This window comes from Molossus molossus, unplaced genomic scaffold, assembly GCF_014108415.1.
Source record: "Molossus molossus isolate mMolMol1 unplaced genomic scaffold, mMolMol1.p scaffold_m16_p_6, whole genome shotgun sequence".
NCBI lineage: Eukaryota > Metazoa > Chordata > Mammalia > Chiroptera > Molossidae > Molossus > Molossus molossus.
The window spans coordinates 20605260-20621938 of NW_023425399.1; the positions used below are offsets into that span (position 1 = coordinate 20605260).

Here is a 16679-nt window from a genome sequence, read left to right on the forward strand (position 1 = left end):
AAGTGTCTGACTTGGGATAGGACTTAGGGATAGGGGTTGGGGGTGGTAGGGTGGGGTGGATGGGCATAGCTTTTCCCCATCTCTGCCTTAAATAAAACTACATTTCTGATTCTGTGATTCCTTGGTTTGTGCAATTAGGGGAAGGAAGAGCTTTAATCTGGGTCAGCCCACTTAAGGTGGATTGGAGCAGGGGAAGTGACTTAGCTCTAATCAGTCTTCCTAGCTCCAGACACTACGAATAGGACACTGAAGTTCCAATCTTTAGTCACTAATAATGCACCCAAGGGATCATGGAGGAGTGAGGGTTCCTAGCAGGAGCTAGAAGGAGGGCAACTGATGGAACATCACAGTTGTGAACTGGCTTCAGTTGCTTTCCCGCTTAGCTCAGTAGCTTGTCAAAGTGCCTGTGAGTGTAGCCTTGCCTAGTTTGTCCAAATCAAAAGTTTTGGAAGGAGGATACTGGGTATTCCTGGGGAAGCCACTCCCCTTATCCCCATGCAAACCAGAGCAGCTAGCAAGTATACAACCTATAAGATACCTAAGAAAACAAGTCACCACCTTCTTGAGGTCACAGACTTTATTTCAACAACCACGGGGCTTGAGCAGAACCAGGGCAAGAAAAGAGTTTCATCTGAAAGTGTCTGTCATAGGCACAACTGTGTTCAGATGAGGGTGGGAACAGAGGACAAGTTCTTCTGGCCCTAGGATCAAAACACATTTACTCCTGCAAAGAAGCAAATGATCTGAAAACCATCTGGAAACTGAGCCTGCCTGCATAGCCCCAGTAGTAAATGGGCAGGCCACTGCCATCTGGCACAAAAGACCCAGAGCAGAAGAAGTGTTTTAAAAAATAATAACTGTTCCAGGACTCATAAACAGGTGTTTCTGCGGGCAAGTGCATGCCCAAGATTAGTACTGGTGCTTCCTGAGTTGACAGGATTAGAGCTGCCTCCCTGCTTCTTCACTTTAGGCCTTAATGTGCCCTCTGAACACTCAACTTGGGTTGGGGACATGACCTTCAGGTCCCTATCTGGGTTCCAAGGGCTCTTTGCAAGCACTGTAGCCTGAGGCTGACCTGGGTCCTGTCCCATCTGCCTGGCAATCACAGGAAGTTGCCTCCACCCAGGGCTAAAGCTGGTTCTCAGTGTGGGTCAGTGCTAGCCCTCGGTACTCCTGAATGGGGGCAGGGAGGGTAGACAAGACTTTGGAAAGCCAAGCAGGGGGGGGTCCTGGGTAAAAGGCAATCTTGTTCACTGGATGGTCGGGCAGCGGTGGCTGAAAAGCTGGTTGATGACAGATGGGTCAGCCACAGTAGATGTGTCCCCCAGGTCATGGTCATTCTGAGCAATCTTCCGAAGCACCCGTCTCATGATTTTCCCTGGGGAACCACAGGCTTCTGGTTACCTGATGACTGCACTGACCCACTCCAGCCCTGCCAAAGGCTTCCACCCACACACACTCTACCACAACTGGGCCTCAGCCAATCCCTACTCGAGCCTCTGAACATACCTGAGCGGGTTTTAGGCAAGCCAGGTGCATTCTGGATGTAATCCGGTGTGGCAATGGGGCCAATCTTTTCTCTAACTGTAACAAATCATTAAATCAGTACCATTAGCCAGGATCCCCAAAACCACAGTAAAGATGGCTTTGTTCCCCACTTCCTCTTCAAGGCCCTGCCCATAGAATCATTCTCAGGCTCACTGCCTATCTGTCTTTTTAGCACATTGTCTCTTTACTATCTCATTATCTTAATCCACCTTCATGGAACTCAAATTAGAAGCAGCCTGCTAGAGTTGAAATCCCACTTTTCTAGCAGTGTGGTCCTGGGCAAGTGATATAACTTCTCTGAGCCTCAATTTCTTCATATTTATAATGAGGGTAACAATGGGATCTGTTTATGGAGTGACTATATGCATTTAAAGCACTTGGCCCAGTGGTGGCACAGAGAAAGAATTCTATAAATGTCAGCCATTATTATCCTAGTGGAGAGACTAGTGAAGACTGAATGGAAAGAGGGCAATCAGCCCTATGGGATCTGTTTGTGGTTTGGGGAGCAGCTTACTCCAGCCCCTCCTCAACAACCTGTTGTAATAACTGTGCCAGACAAACCCTGCAGTCCCTGCCCAGGGAGGCTCCTCACTCTGCTTCTTGAGCTCCTCCATGAGAGTTGGGCTGAAGGTATAGCCATCGCACAGGGTGACAAAGCAGTAGAGGCATTCGCCCTTCACAGGATGAGGGTGGCTGACCACAGCTGCCTCTGCGATAGCCTGATGTTCCACAAGTGCTGACTCCACCTCTGCCGTGCTCAGCAGGTGTCCTTGTCAAGGGAAAGGAGATGCCATGAGAGAGATCCCAGCCTCTACCTCAGCCCCTGCTCCATCTGTGCCTACAGGGCAGACCTGGTCTGATCAAATGGGAAAGGCCCTTCATTCATTCACACGACATGCCTCAGTTGACCCACCATCCCAGATCCCCTCTTCTAGCATACTGCAGTGTTTATCATTCTTCCCCCAAAACCTGGGCCCAGAACTGAGTGCTTCACTCCAAACATGGTTTGGCCAAAGGACATCCTTGCTCAAAAGGCTTTAGCTGGGAGTTGCTGAGAGAGTAGGGATAATGAGAAATAAAAATGGTCCTTGACCCTTACCAGATACATTCAGCATGTCATCAATCCTGCCAGTGATCCAGTAATAGCCATCCTGGTCCCGTCGGCAACCTGGGAAGAGAAGAAATGCACAACATAATAAATACCCCACAGTAGGATACATGATCCACATTACCAAACCACCACACCCACTGCACTAGCTTCCTAGCAAGTCTTCCTGCTTCTACTCTTCCTGCTTCTACATAGTGATGTGGTGGCCAGGCTCCAAAATGTCCAAACTGATCTCCACCTCCTGATATTCATATCCCTGTGTAGTCCTTTCTCATTGTACTAGGGTTAGTCTGTGTGATCAATATAATTTGGCAGAAGTGATGGGATATCATTTCAGCTTCCATGTCCTGAGCAGCCCTATAGAGAGGCCCAGTGGCAAGGAACTGAGGTTCCTGCCAACAGCCACATGAGTGAGCTTGAAAGTGGATCCTCCAGACTCAGTCAAACCTTCATATGACTGTAGCCCCAAACAACAGCTTGACTGTAACCCATGAGAGACTGAATGAGAATCACCAGCTAAGCTATTCCGTGTTGCTGATCCTCTGAAATTGTATGAGATAATATAATATTTGTTGTTTTAAGCTGCCAAGTTTGGGGTGATTTGTTCCACAACAGATAACTAATACGCCTGCCAAAAGTCTATTCTCTATAAATTAGACAAAGTTATTTTCTAAACAGTAAATCAGTCCTCATCACTTCTCTGCTTAAAACCCCTAAAAGTCTCCTACTGTACATTGGATAAAATCAAACTTCTCACCACGGCCCACAAAGCAAAGCCCTGTATTATCTACCTCTCCAATTTCATACATTTTTCCCTTTGCTCCCTACACTCTAGCCACACAGGCTTTACTGTTCCTCAGATATTTCAAGCATATCTGCACAGAACACGCGTACTTACTCCAGATTTTCCCATGTCTGGCTCCTTCTCACCTTTCAGGTCTGTGGTCATATGTGACTTCAAAGAAGACTTCTCTCACCATCCATGGCTACAGACAATCTTTATTCCAATACTCCGCTTAGAGCACTTTTCCTCATAGCACTTAATCACTAAGATAAGCTTATTTACTTGTTTGCTAGGTTTATTGTCTGTATCCCTTCAATACAAAGTAAGCCCCACAAGAGCAGAGACCTTGCCTACCTTATTCATGGTAATATTCCCTGAGCTTAGATCAGTGCCTAGATGTAGTAGGTGTTCAATAAATATTTGTGGCTGAATAGAATGGTGGATGGACACATGGGCAAACACAGCCTCTAGATATGAGGACACACATGACATTATAATACTGCCATATGCCCCATCTCTTTCAGCATAGGGGCAATGACAACAAGAACTTCTTTCCTCATACATCAAATCTCAGATGGCACCACACTGAGACCCATCCTGCAATACTCATTACTGCTCTTACAGGCTCTGCCTCAATATTAGACACTGACACACAGGACACATTTCTCTCTCTCTCTGTATCTTCACCTTTAGCCAACTCTTCCTGAAAATGGAAGGGGAAGGTACATCTTGATAGGAAGTGTGGGCAGGGAATAGCCAAGGCTCACCATCTCCTGTCACATAGTACCCAGGGAACTTCTTAAAGTAGGTGGTCTCAAAGCGTTCATGATTCCCATAGATTGTGCGCATGATCCCTGGCCAGGGCTGCTTGAACACCTGGGAAATGAGGAAGGCACAGCGGTCATATGTTATGCTGTCTCACTGAAAGACAATCAAAGCTTTGCCAAATCTGAGGAGAAATGGCCTGAATGCCATTCTTGAGGAGTAGGACAAAGTACAGGCTTTGGAAATAGACAATCCAGGCATGGAATCCCAACTATGCCACTTAATAGCTGTGCGATCTGGAGTTAAGTAACTTTACCTATCTGAGTTTCAGGATCCTCATCTATAAATTAGAGAAAATAATCTGAGGATTAAATTGATAGTAGGTAGAAGATTCCTACCTAGCAAAATGTTCCGTTGATGATAAGCATTTAGTAAATTTGAGTCTCCTTTTGGGTAATACCTCAGAAAAGCAGGTCCAGTTTGATGCAAATGAACACAGTCATATAAAAATGTAGGACCCACATATGAGTAAATTATTGCCCTAATCAATAACATCCTGTGGCAGCAGATGGATAAGATGATAGCTAAGAGACAGAAGGCCTGGATTCAAGTGCTGCCCTTGTTACTAACTTGTTTTTAATAAAAGTGAAGTGGGGTGGAGAGTGGGGGCTGATGATATAAGTACTAATACAACAACAACAGCTAACATTTATCAAGCACTGACTGTTAGGTTCTACAATAAACTCTTTACATGGATTATCTAATTTAATCAATCCAGCAACCACAGAAGACAAAGGTACCATTATAACCCTCTTTTACAAATGAGAACATTTAGGTTCAGAGGGGTTAGGTAACTCATCTGAGGTCACATTAGAATGCTTATCAAAGGAAGAGTTGGAACTAAGTCTTCCAGACCCAAAAAGGCACCATCAGGAATCTTTGAGCAGAGCTCTTAAGAGCCTATGGGCCAAAAGGCAGAAAGGCAGGCAAAGTATCCAGAATGATTTCCTTCAGGGTGTCTGCAAAGGATGAACCCTCAAGCATGGAACTTTAGTCATAGCAACTATCAGGAGAGATTAGGTTCTAAACTCTGAAGCAAAGTACAGTACCCCTTGGTGGACCCTTTCCCCACAACCCCTCAAAGACCCCAAGGGCCAGGGCCTCACCAGATAGCCTTCAGCTTCACCTTCCAACTCTTCCCCAGACTCATTCAGGATTGCAGGAGCTACACCAAAGAATGGGAAGGTCTAGAAGCAAACAGGAGACAGGACCCAAGGAGAGAAATGAGGAACTCTGACTCAACTCTACCTCTCCCAAGGAGATGCAGAGCCCTAAATTCATCACACATCTCAGTCCAGTCCCCCACCCTCTACCTAGGCCAAATGCCCCAAGACTCTACCCCTGTCTGGCCCAGTACCAGTCAAAAAAGCCTTACTCACAGCAGAACCAGGCTTCATAGGTGTTGCACCGGGGAGGGGGGTCAACATATGGCCACCCTGTGGAAGTCAGAGATCAGGGATTTGAGTCAGTCTTCCCACATTATCCCTGAGCCCCAACCTTCTGGACCCCTTACTTACCGTCTCTGTCTGCCAGAAGGTGTCCACAATGGGGCAGCGTTGGGCACCTACAACCTGGTAGTACCATAGCCAGGCCTCGGGGTTGATGGGCTCACCTACTGTGCCTAACACCTGTAAGGATGCCCGGCTATGCCTTGGGCAGGAGAGTGGGAAGACAGGAAGGCTCAGAGTACCACTGAGAATCAGGAAGACATTCCCGGCTCCTCTGCCATCCCCCCTCCTCCCATTCCAGGCCATAGAGCTGGAACAGTGGCATGGAAAAGACAGTGCACAAAGGCTAGTACCCAACTCTGAGGGACACCCATGGGGCACCAACTGGGAAGGGGTCTCACTTGGTGACAGGTTTATCTCCAAACTTCATAAGCAGGCGAATAGCTGTAGGTGCTGTGTAGAACTTGGTCACCTTGTACTTGTCCACAATACTCCACATGCGGCTCACATCCGGGTATGTGGGGATCCCCTCAAACTAACCCCAGTGAAGGCTGGTCATTTCTGGTCTTTCCCAATAGTTCCTCCATCCCCTTACCATACCCTCAGACAGTTTGTCAAACCCGTGCTTTCACTCCCTTACCAGACAAGCCAAGAGAACTCCCACTCAGAATTCATAATCCCCTCCGAACTGAGTAAGAACTATGTAAGTCTTACTTCCTCTAGACCAAGTGGCCATGGGAGGCAGTCACCCAGGATCATCTTGTTTATCCCCTAAGTAGGCAAGGTAGCCATGGGTCCCAGTTCCCTTCTCACCAAAACACTGGTGGCACCGTTGGCCATTGGTCCATAGGTGACATAGGAATGGCCAGTGATCCAGCCAATGTCTGCTGTGCACCAGAACACGTCCTCTGCATGGAAGTCAAACACGTACTTGAAGGTTGTGGCCACATAGAGCATGTAGCCTCCAACTGTGTGTACCACACCCTGGGGGGGGGGGAAATAGGGCCTCAGGATGGGGCTTGGGCTCACCCCTACTGACCACCAAATGTAGGCTGGGCAGAGCTAGAGGAAGATCCTCCTCAAGGACTTTGGCCCTGCCAGCACCACTTTCACAGCATCCATCTCTCTTCCATCCCCTTTTCTCCATGTTCCCATATCACACCTTAAGATGATATTTCTGAGCCACCCACATCACTCTCACCATGAGTACATTCACAGCTAATAGTGTCTCTGTTGTGCATTTGTGCACAGTCAACACATTGACAGAGTGAGAGTGCAAAAAGGGACAATCTTCTCTTATGCCACCAATATCCCATTCCTAGGAAAGAGAGCCCAAAATTGTGTTTCTAAAGGCCCATTGAGGGATATTCCAAAGCATGTGGAGAAAAAAATTTAGGGATGAGGTAGGTGGAATGCAGAGTGACATATCTTTCAAGTCAATGGAACATAGTTTTCTTAAGTATTGTTGGCTCCCACTGTGCCCTGGGAGGAACTAAATGTTAAAGTGTGGCATGTTGAAGGAACTGAACTCTAAGAGCTGTAGTCTAGGAGCCCAAGAGGGATGCAAGTCACTTTATCTTGAGTTGACAGGGCAGCTCTCCTTCAACCAAACCATATAGGCATGGGCAAGAAATATCAATATAAGCCTACTGGCGGATCCTTTTCTTTTCTGGGCAATATGAAAGCTCCTACCTGAATTATCTCACCCTGGGCCTCACAATCTAGTGTCTTATTTTGATTTAGAAAAGGTAATGTGACATTTCTGAAACTCAGGATTGTAGAGTAAAATTCATGTCATTACATGCTTCCTCAGAAACTCATTTCTCACTCCTACACAGCGCACACACACACACACACACACACGCACGCACACATCGCTTACCTTAGGTTTGCCCGTGGAGCCACTGGTGTACAGGATGAAGAGCGGGTCCTCAGCATCACACCACTCAGGTTCACACTCATCCCCTGCCTCGTGTATGAGTTCATGCCACCACAAGTCAATCCCCTCATTCCAAGAGATCTGGAGCAGAAGGAAGACAGGAAAGACCTGTGAACAGCCCAAGATGGGGGCAGGAGATACCTGGCACCTGGAGGGGCCAGGGTGGGACTGGCAGGTAAGGGTGCTCTGAGGGAGGAAGGGCTCCTGGAATAGAGCAGGGAACAGAAGCAGAAGAGGAGGCTTCCTGGGTACTCGCAGAACCCTGCTCTAGAGTTCTCCCTCACCTGACCTCATCCTTCAATTCTTAGTTTAAATGTCACCTTGGAAAGGCTTATCCTGAACAGTATCTGGTAGATTCCTACCCCTATCATCACCCCTAATAGTATTCTTGATCACAGCACCATACTTCTTTCCCACACAGCATATATTTCCAGTTATTTTACTTAGTTGTTTCCTTGATTACTGTCTCCCCAACTACATAGTGATCTCTATGAGTGCAGTGACATGTCTGTCTTTCCCCCTATATCCCCAATGCCTATCAAAATGCCTGGCACTCAATAAATTTTTGTTGGATGAATGAATATCACACACAGGCTTACATACACATATGTACTTATGGGACTAGTGGCTCATTGGCAGGGATGCAAACACCATACAATTCAGAAATGCAAAATTAGTCAGAGCCTGCAGGTGGAGGCAGGCATCTGGCCATGTCCGTAGTGAAAGAAGTCAACAGATCTTGGTCCAAGTGCCTTTTCCTGCACGTCTAGACCTCATTCTCCATCTGGAGGTTTCTACCCTTGTTCTGCCCCTGCCTTTCCATCACTGCTACCAATGTTTCCCATAAAGACATTTGTTTGAGGTTCCATTCATCAGGAAGCCTTGCTTTAAGTTGTTGGAGAAGGACCAAGGTAAACTCCCAGTGGAGGGATATCCTTCTATACTGGAGTGCCTTTGATAAATATTTGTGGATCTGTCATCCTTAAATTTTTCTAAACTCTGCTTGAAACTGTTTTACTTCCCTGATTATATCACTTCTTTGAACAACTGTTTTCTGAGTCTGTTCTTTGCTGAGTGAACTTGGATTTCCTGAAATTGTCCAAAAGTTGCATTGGATTTCAATTCCAGTTCCGCTGCCTCCTAGTTATATATGACCTTGGGCAAGTCACTTTATCTTGTCACTCCTTTTTATTTATTTTTACAATTTTTTAAAAATATGTTTTTTATTGATTTTTTAGAGAGAAAGGAAGAGAGAAGAACATTGTTGTGAGAGAGAAACAGCGATTGGCTGCCTCCTGCACATCCCCCACTGGGGATCAAGCCTGAAACTCAGGCATATGCCCTGACTGGGATTTGAACTAGGACCTCTCAGTCTATGGGACCACGCTCAATCCACTGAGCCACAATGGCCGGGCTTGTCACTCCTTTTTAAAATAAGGATAGCTGCCCAATGGATAGTGTGGGTCAGTGGTTAAATGTCAACCCATGCACTAAGAGGTCACTGGTTCGATTCCTGGGCAGGGCACATGCCCAGGTTGTGGGCTCAATCTACAGTAGGGTGCATGCAGGAGGCAGCTGATCATTGTTTCTCTCACATTGATGTTTCTAGCTCTCTCCCCCTTTCCCTTCCTCTCTCTCTAAAAGCAATAAAAGAAAAAATATATATATAAATATATATAAAATAAATTAATTAATTAAATAAAGATAGTAGTCCTAACTGGTTTGGCTCAGTCTTTAGAGTGTTGGCCTGCAGAGCAAATGGTTGCAGGTTTGAATCCCAGTCAAGGGCACATACCTGGGTTGCAGTTTTGATCCCCATCCTGGATCAGGGTCATTTGAGAGGCAACCAGTCGATATATCTCTCTCACATCAATGTTTCTTTCTCTCTCTCTCCCTCCCTCCCTTCCACTCTATCTAAAAAAGTCAATGGAAAAATATCCTCAGGTGAGGATTAACTAAAAAAAAAAAAAATTCTCTCTGTCTTGAACTTTTTGCATTTTGATGATGATGTGTCTTGGTGTGGACCTCTTTGGGTTTATCATGTTTGGGACTCTCTTTGCTTACTGAACTTGTATGTCTGTTTCCTTCACCAAGTTAGGGAAGTTTTCTGTCATTATTTTTCAAATAAGTTTTCAATTTCTTGCTCTCTCTCTTCTCCTTCTGGCACCCCCATGATGCAAATGTTGGTACATTTGAATTTGTCCCAGAAGCTCCTTACACTATCCTTGTTTTGGGGGGGATTCTCTTTCCTTTTTGCTGTTCTGATTGGATGTTTTTTGCTTCCTTATATTCCAAATCGATGGTTTGATTTTCAGCTTCACTTACTCTATTATTGATACCCTGTAAATTATGCATTTAAGTTAGTGCTTCCTTCATTTCTGACTGGTCCTTTATTATGCTCTTGAAGTCCTTACTAAGTTCCTTGATCATCCTTATAACCAGTGTTTTGAACTCTGCATCTGTTAGATTGTTTATCTCCCTTTCATTTAGTTCTTTTCCTGGAGTTCTGTTTTGTTCTTTCATTTGGGACATGTTTCTTTGTCTCCTTGTTTTGGCTTCCTCCCTGTGTTTATTTTTATGTATTAAGTAGAGTTGCTACATCTCCTAGACTTCGTAAAGTGGCCTATTGTAGTGGGTGTCCTGTAGGGTCCAATGGCACAGCCTTCCTGATCACCCCAGCTGGGCACTCAAGGTGCACCCCCCATGTGGACTGTACATCCTTCAGTTGTAATTGAGTCTTGACTGCTGTTGGCACTTCAGTGGGAGGATTTATTCGGGCTGATCAGCTGCAAGGACTGGCTGTGCCCACTTACCACTGACCACCTTGGAAGATCAGCAATGCAGGGGCCTACCACACAGAGCAAGACTTCCTTCAGCAGGGCTCTGGTACCTACTGAGCCCACCTTTAGAGTGTGTTCCTTGTGGAGGTAATTGGGTCATGGTCTGAAGCTGTCCACTGTGTATACTGGCTCTGGGGCCTCCCAGGAGATGCAGGCCAAGGTCAGCCACTGCCTGTGTTCTACCCAGGGCCACCAGGCATAAGCTACAAAGCAATCTGCAGATGGTGCTTCTTGTGTTGGACTTGAAGGTGCCCAGGAAAGGCCAAGCTGTGAACCAAGACCAGCTGCTTCTAGTGCGGGGCCTAGGGCCACTTAGTGAGAGTTATGGGGATCCCTGAGGCCAGATGCTGCTGTTTGAGAGCTTTTAGGAAAATCTGAAGCACGAGCCAAGACAGGCCATTCCTATGGTAAAGCCATTGGAAATAGATTGGGTGGGCCTGGAAAGTTGGGTGGGGCAGGGCCTCAGGGAATCACCAGAGTGGGGCAAACAGTATAAATCAGATTGCTGGAGTACTAGATATGGATCCTGTCTGCAGGCTCTGTGGGGGAAGGGCTCATCAAAGGAACAATTGCCTCCCACAGACTGTCCAAGAGAAAGCTGCCCCTCCAGCTCTCATCCTGCTGGCAAACAACACAGTTCTTCCTCTTTTCTCTGTATATCTCTGGTGCCTTTCAAGCTGCCTCCCCCATGCTGGAGTCTAGAGGGAGCAAATTCCAGTAAGTCTATGTGTGGGCTCTTTAAGAGGAAATGCCTGGGACTCCAGAAGCCTCAGCCTCTATCACTCTCAGCCTCATTTCCTGCTGGTTCTTACAGCCAGAAGTTATGAGGACTTCTCTTCCTGGCACTGAAACTCTGAACTAGGGTATCTGGTGTGAGAGGACTCCTTGCTCCTCAGGGAGGACCTTTACAGCCAAGGTATCTCTCCTGATTTTTATCCATCCCACATGGGTGTGGGACCAGCCCTTCCTCACCTCTGCCCCTCCTACCAGTCTTGATGTGATTTCTTTAATTTCATAGTTGTAAGACTTCCACTAAGCTCGATTTCAGGAGGTTCTGAATGATGGTTGTTGTCTAGTTTAGTTGTAATTTTGATGAGGTTGTTGGGGGAGGCAAGTATCACGTTTACCTATACTGCTATCTTGACCGGAAGTCCCCACACCTTATTTTTTAATGGAATAGCCATATGGATCTACACATACCTTGTCACATGAACACTTTTTTTTCTTGCAAACAGTCTACCTTAGATGAGATCATTATGTATTTAAGCAGAAGTGTGTCAATATTGCTTTGGGAAAATGGTGCTGATCTACAATACTAGTGTGAATTGTCAGATAAAAGGCACTAGGTACATGTTAAGGGCAAGTTACACTGTGGCAATAAAAGGACTCTAATAATCTTATAAAATGATTCCTATTGTGGATATGTAAGAAGATGGAGGAGATATGTTTCAGGTGTGGAGCTGATAACCAGCACAAGGAGGTAGGGTAAGTTCAATTAGTGCTGCAAACATTGGTGTTTTAGGTGTTTGCCTATAAGGGGCCCAGAGCTTTGAACCAGGAAAAGGCTTGAATTTTCTGAAATACAAATTGAAGAGTTAGTTGGCCTTTGTCCTTGGACCAGGATAGCCTCAGGGAGGGAAGCTGCCAGGTGTGAGAGAAACATGAGGAAGCTCAGAGGTGACATAGTTGAGGAGGGCACATACAAATTATACAGGCCCTTCTTTGAAGACTGCTTAAGAATTAAGGGCTTTGGAGCGCTGCCAAGAATTTTGGAGCTCTGCCAAGAATTCTGCAGCTTTGACTGCAATTCTCAGGCCAATAAATCTGGACTATGTAAGCCCATTTTTATGGTCTTTGGTTTTTTGGTGACTGGTTGTTTTCACCTCCAAGAAACAAAAATCCAAGTCTGTAGCCTGAAGGTCTCTGGTATTAAAGAATTATAAGAGTTTATTTCTTTTCTGGTTTCCCTCTTAGAAATGCCAGTCTATCTATGTTAAATGCAATAAAAGCAGACATTTATGGAGTAGTTACTACGTGCTGAATACCTTGCATTTATTGACAAAACTCCATCAGGTAGGTACAACTATTATCCTTATTTTATAGATGGGAAAACTGAGGCAAGAGAGCTTATGTACCTTGCCCAAGCTCCCATAGTAGCAGGTGATAGAGTCAGGATTTGAACCTAAGTAGTCTGGCTCCAGAGCCTATACTCTAATCACCCAGTTTGTTACTTCCTTCAAGAGAAAAAGTCTTAGGTCCCTACCTGAGTTTTAAAAGGAAACAGTGTCCTGAGGAATCAAATGTCTCTACCATGCTAATGAAAATAGAGAAAAGGGGGATTATATTTACCATTAGCCTAAGAGGTTATAATCATAGAAAATTTAGAGTAAGACACCCTATGAGAATGGTAAAATTCAGAGGAATTGTGGGTTTTCAGCTTTGCTTTAGTAAGGAAAATGGTTTCCTTTAAAGCATATACTATCATCTCTCCATTACTGATAAGGGAATTAAAGCCCAGAGAGCAGAGGCAACTTATTCAAAGTCATAAGCTAAAAATTGGTCTCTGGACTCCAAAATCAGTCTCTCCTCTATATTAATCTGCACTGAGTCCCCATTTAGGGATTTCCCTTTTTAGGGAAATTACAATGTAATTTTTATTCAATTTAGTACTTAATTATATCAGAGTGTATGTGCAGTTTGTAAATCCCAAAGTAGTATATAAACATATTTAGGAATTTTCTTCTCTGCTGTCTTATATAAAACTTAGGTTTTCATTTTTAATACATATCTAACTCCCCAACTTGATGGTGAATTCCCAACGTTAAGGTTTTAACCTCCTCAACCTGCTTCTCTCCTGTCTCTCCTGGCTCTGCCCCAGCTAAGTGCACAGCATAAACTTTCTGACACTTTACTTGGTCCTCTCTCCCACAAAGGCCCTGAGCAGCTGAAGAAAAATGAGTTGTCTGTTGTTACTTTCCTGAGATCCATGCTGTATGCCACTTCAGAGAAGTAGCAACAGGCATTTGGTTTTACAACCCTTCAAAGTGACTTAAATGGCAAAGGACCCAAGGGCAGAGAGAAAGGGATTAGGTCTGGCAACCACCTCAAGGGGGCAAGCAGACAAAGAGTAATGGACACACAGATAAGAACGCAGGAAAGCAGTGCCCAAGACAGTGCAGAGGTGGATACCTGGGGCCAGATGCGCTTGGGTTTCTCTTTTGGCTTACCCTGTTAAGAGCCCACGGAAAGGTAGTGAGCAGGGTCCAAGTATAGGGAAGTGGGAGGGAAGGGTAGTATGCTCCAAACCTCTGGCTGCCTCCTTTCTAACAAGGGCCTTATCTTGAGGGCCAGATCTTGGTCCTTCCATGGTGGGACCCTACCGCAAGCCACAGCCCAGTAATCAAGATGACTATTATCTAGTCACCCAGGTTAGCCTATTTCTAACCCAAGTTCAAGCCCTGAGGGTCCCTCATGCCCATCAGGATATTCCAACCAGCATGGGATCTCCCTCATGATATCTCATGCTAAGGTCCCAGGCTGCAAGTTCAAAGTCCCCAGCTCCCAGCCAGCCCTGTCAGAGGAAGCATTCCTAGGATGTCTCCTCAGATCCCAGCATTATAATGAGGAAGCAAAGAAGGACATCAGGAACTTACTGAACAGGAAAGGGGACCCAATTTGAGCCCAGGGAAGGGTACAGAAGTGCCAGACTCACCTGCACATCTGGACATGACCTCTTAACCGGAGGGGACTGGCTGGAAGAGTCACCTGTGCCCAACTCTGACCTCCTCAGGTGCTTGACCACAATGCAGCATCTCACTGGGAAACCCCTGGAGGAAAGAAAAACCTGAAATAGTGGGATGGTAGGCTCAAAAGAGATTTGGTAGGACTCACCCATGTCCACCTAGGGTGGAAGAGACAAAGGGAACATGGCACCGGGAAAAGACCCAGTTGACCCAGAGTAGTAGCCAACTGGCCAAACACACTTACTTCTCCCGACACTTCTCCAGGGCCTCATCAGCCAGTTCCTTCAGGTTCACAAGCTTTTCCCCCCTGTAGAAGGCATCTTTGGGGAGCAATAGACATTCCAGGTCTTAGAAAGGTACCACACTCCTCTCCCCTTATCCCTAGTGAGCACAATGTTCACAGGATTCTTCCTGAGGGGGCCTCTTAACTCGGGCTCTTCCAGCTGATTTGAGCTGACAAAGGATTGGCTGAGGTAGAAACAGGAACTAAACAATTGGCATTCCCTACCCTCTACCCAAACTCCAACTAACTAATTAGAACAAAGACTTGGGGTGTATCGGTTCTGGAGAAGGGGTGAGAGAATTAGTCACCTGCAGTGACGAGAAGGCTGCAACTGGAATCCAGGATCCGTTCACATAGAGACTCTGCAGAGAAGCCTGCAAACTAGGGAAGGGAAGAAAAACAGAGAGAGGGGGACCTAGAGATTAAGAGTCACTCATAAAACCTTTAGGGTCACTGAGTCAGGGTCTTAGATGAAACTGGATAACTTATATGGAACCTATAATAAAAATATTTTAAACTCCTTAGTCTGGTACTTAAGACCCTCCATCATCCAGTCCCAACCAACTTCTCCAGAGCTCCATCCCTCACCTGGCCCCCTTTCCAGCCCAAATTCCTACCACAATGGAGTGCAGAGCCCCAAGACGAGCACATGCCAGCATTGCTACCACAAGCTTCGGTATCATGGGCATGTAGATGGCAACTCGGTCGCCCTTCCGAATGCCTGCAGATAAAGGACACAGACCATGGTCTATGAATCCTTCCTACTGTTACTCACTTACTCTCATCCAGCTACCATTACCACTCTACCCCACCCAGCTGACCTCTCTATTCCCTTTACCAGATTTCTTCTACCCCTTATCTACTTCCCCTACATCCTCAGATAACCGAAGGCCACTCCCTCCAGTCCCTTCCCTCTATCTCCCCACTCACCTTGTTTTCTGAGAACATTGCTGAACTGACACACTTGGACCAGAAGTTCCTGGTATGTGATCTGGGTGGTCTCCTCTGGCTCATTGCCCTCCCTGAGATACATCAGAAAGAACTAGACATTAGGGAGTATAATCTCTTCCCCAAACAAAAAATAGGAAGTTATAAAATCCATTCAGTAACACCAAGAACTGGGAATGTCCTGTGAAGGTGAACCATCTACCACTACACATTGAACTGACTGGTCAGATACTTTGGCCTTTCAAAGAATACTTTACACACAAGCTGTGTCATTAAAAACTGCATTACTAATCTCTGAGCCTCATTTAGGTTTATAAAAAAGGATGATGGTCCTTTATCTTCTATCCTTGGGATGTATTAAGGAGAAATTACATCACAAATATAAAGTGGGATCTCCAGATCACTTGCACTCAAGTCACCTAGGGAAATGTGTTAAAATGTAGATTTCTGAGCCCTTACTCAGACCTTCTGAATCAGAATCACAGGGTCCAAGAATCTACTTCTTTATTATAAACTGGTATAAAAAAATCACTAGGTGATTCTAATATAAATTTAAAGTTTGAAAATCACCAGCCTCTATCAGCTGATTTCTGTCCTCCTCAGTCTTGTTTCCCAGTCCTCCTTAGGCTTCAGTCTGGTTTTCTTTTATCATTCCTTCATTTGTTCATTTGCTTGTTCAACAACTACTATGTACTAATATACATGTATAGAAATAAGGTACTGATGAACAAGATAAGCAAGATCCCTGACAACATGGAGCTTATATTCCAATGAGAGTGTAAGAAATACACAAGTAACAAATACAACCAAGATAATTACAGATTATGGTAAGCATTACTTAAGGAGAAACACTTATTAAAAAGACATCTTAACGCCCTGGCCAGTTTGGCTCAGTGGTTAGAGCGTCGGCCTGCGGTCCGGAGAGACCCGGGTTCGGTTCCCGCTAAGGGCGTGTACTTCGGTTGCAAGTTTGTCCCCGGCCCTAGTTGGTCATGCGGGTGGCAGCCACTCGATGTGTCTCTTCACGTCGCTGTTTCTCTCTCTCTCTCCCTTTCTCTCTCTCCCTCCCACTCTATCTGTACAAAAAATGGAAAAATATCCTCGGGTGAGGATAAAAAAAAAAAAAAAGAAAGACATCTTAAGGAACTTTCATGATTATATGAAGATTTAGCTATAAGAATATTCCCCCTCTGCCCTGGCCAGTTTTGCTCAG

General features: G+C 45.5%; 1 protein-coding gene across 1 annotated transcript in view; it reads right to left on the reverse strand.

The window, feature by feature from the left end:
* Positions 1-539: 539 nt before the first annotated feature.
* Positions 540-16679, reverse strand: part of ACSS2 (acyl-CoA synthetase short chain family member 2) — a 62500-nt gene continuing 46360 nt past the window's right edge. The window contains exons 3-18 of the mRNA XM_036244122.1: positions 15449-15540; positions 15136-15239; positions 14827-14899; positions 14480-14555; positions 14205-14319; positions 7596-7733; positions 6527-6697; positions 6115-6248; positions 5783-5915; positions 5645-5701; positions 5372-5452; positions 4208-4316; positions 2648-2716; positions 2141-2317; positions 1510-1584; positions 540-1378 (exon numbers count right to left, since the gene is read on the reverse strand). Coding sequence (XP_036100015.1) covers positions 1251-1378; positions 1510-1584; positions 2141-2317; positions 2648-2716; positions 4208-4316; positions 5372-5452; positions 5645-5701; positions 5783-5915; positions 6115-6248; positions 6527-6697; positions 7596-7733; positions 14205-14319; positions 14480-14555; positions 14827-14899; positions 15136-15239; positions 15449-15540 — 1732 coding nt within the window. The 3' untranslated portion in view covers positions 540-1250. The remainder of the gene's footprint in view (positions 1379-1509; positions 1585-2140; positions 2318-2647; positions 2717-4207; positions 4317-5371; positions 5453-5644; positions 5702-5782; positions 5916-6114; positions 6249-6526; positions 6698-7595; positions 7734-14204; positions 14320-14479; positions 14556-14826; positions 14900-15135; positions 15240-15448; positions 15541-16679) is intronic.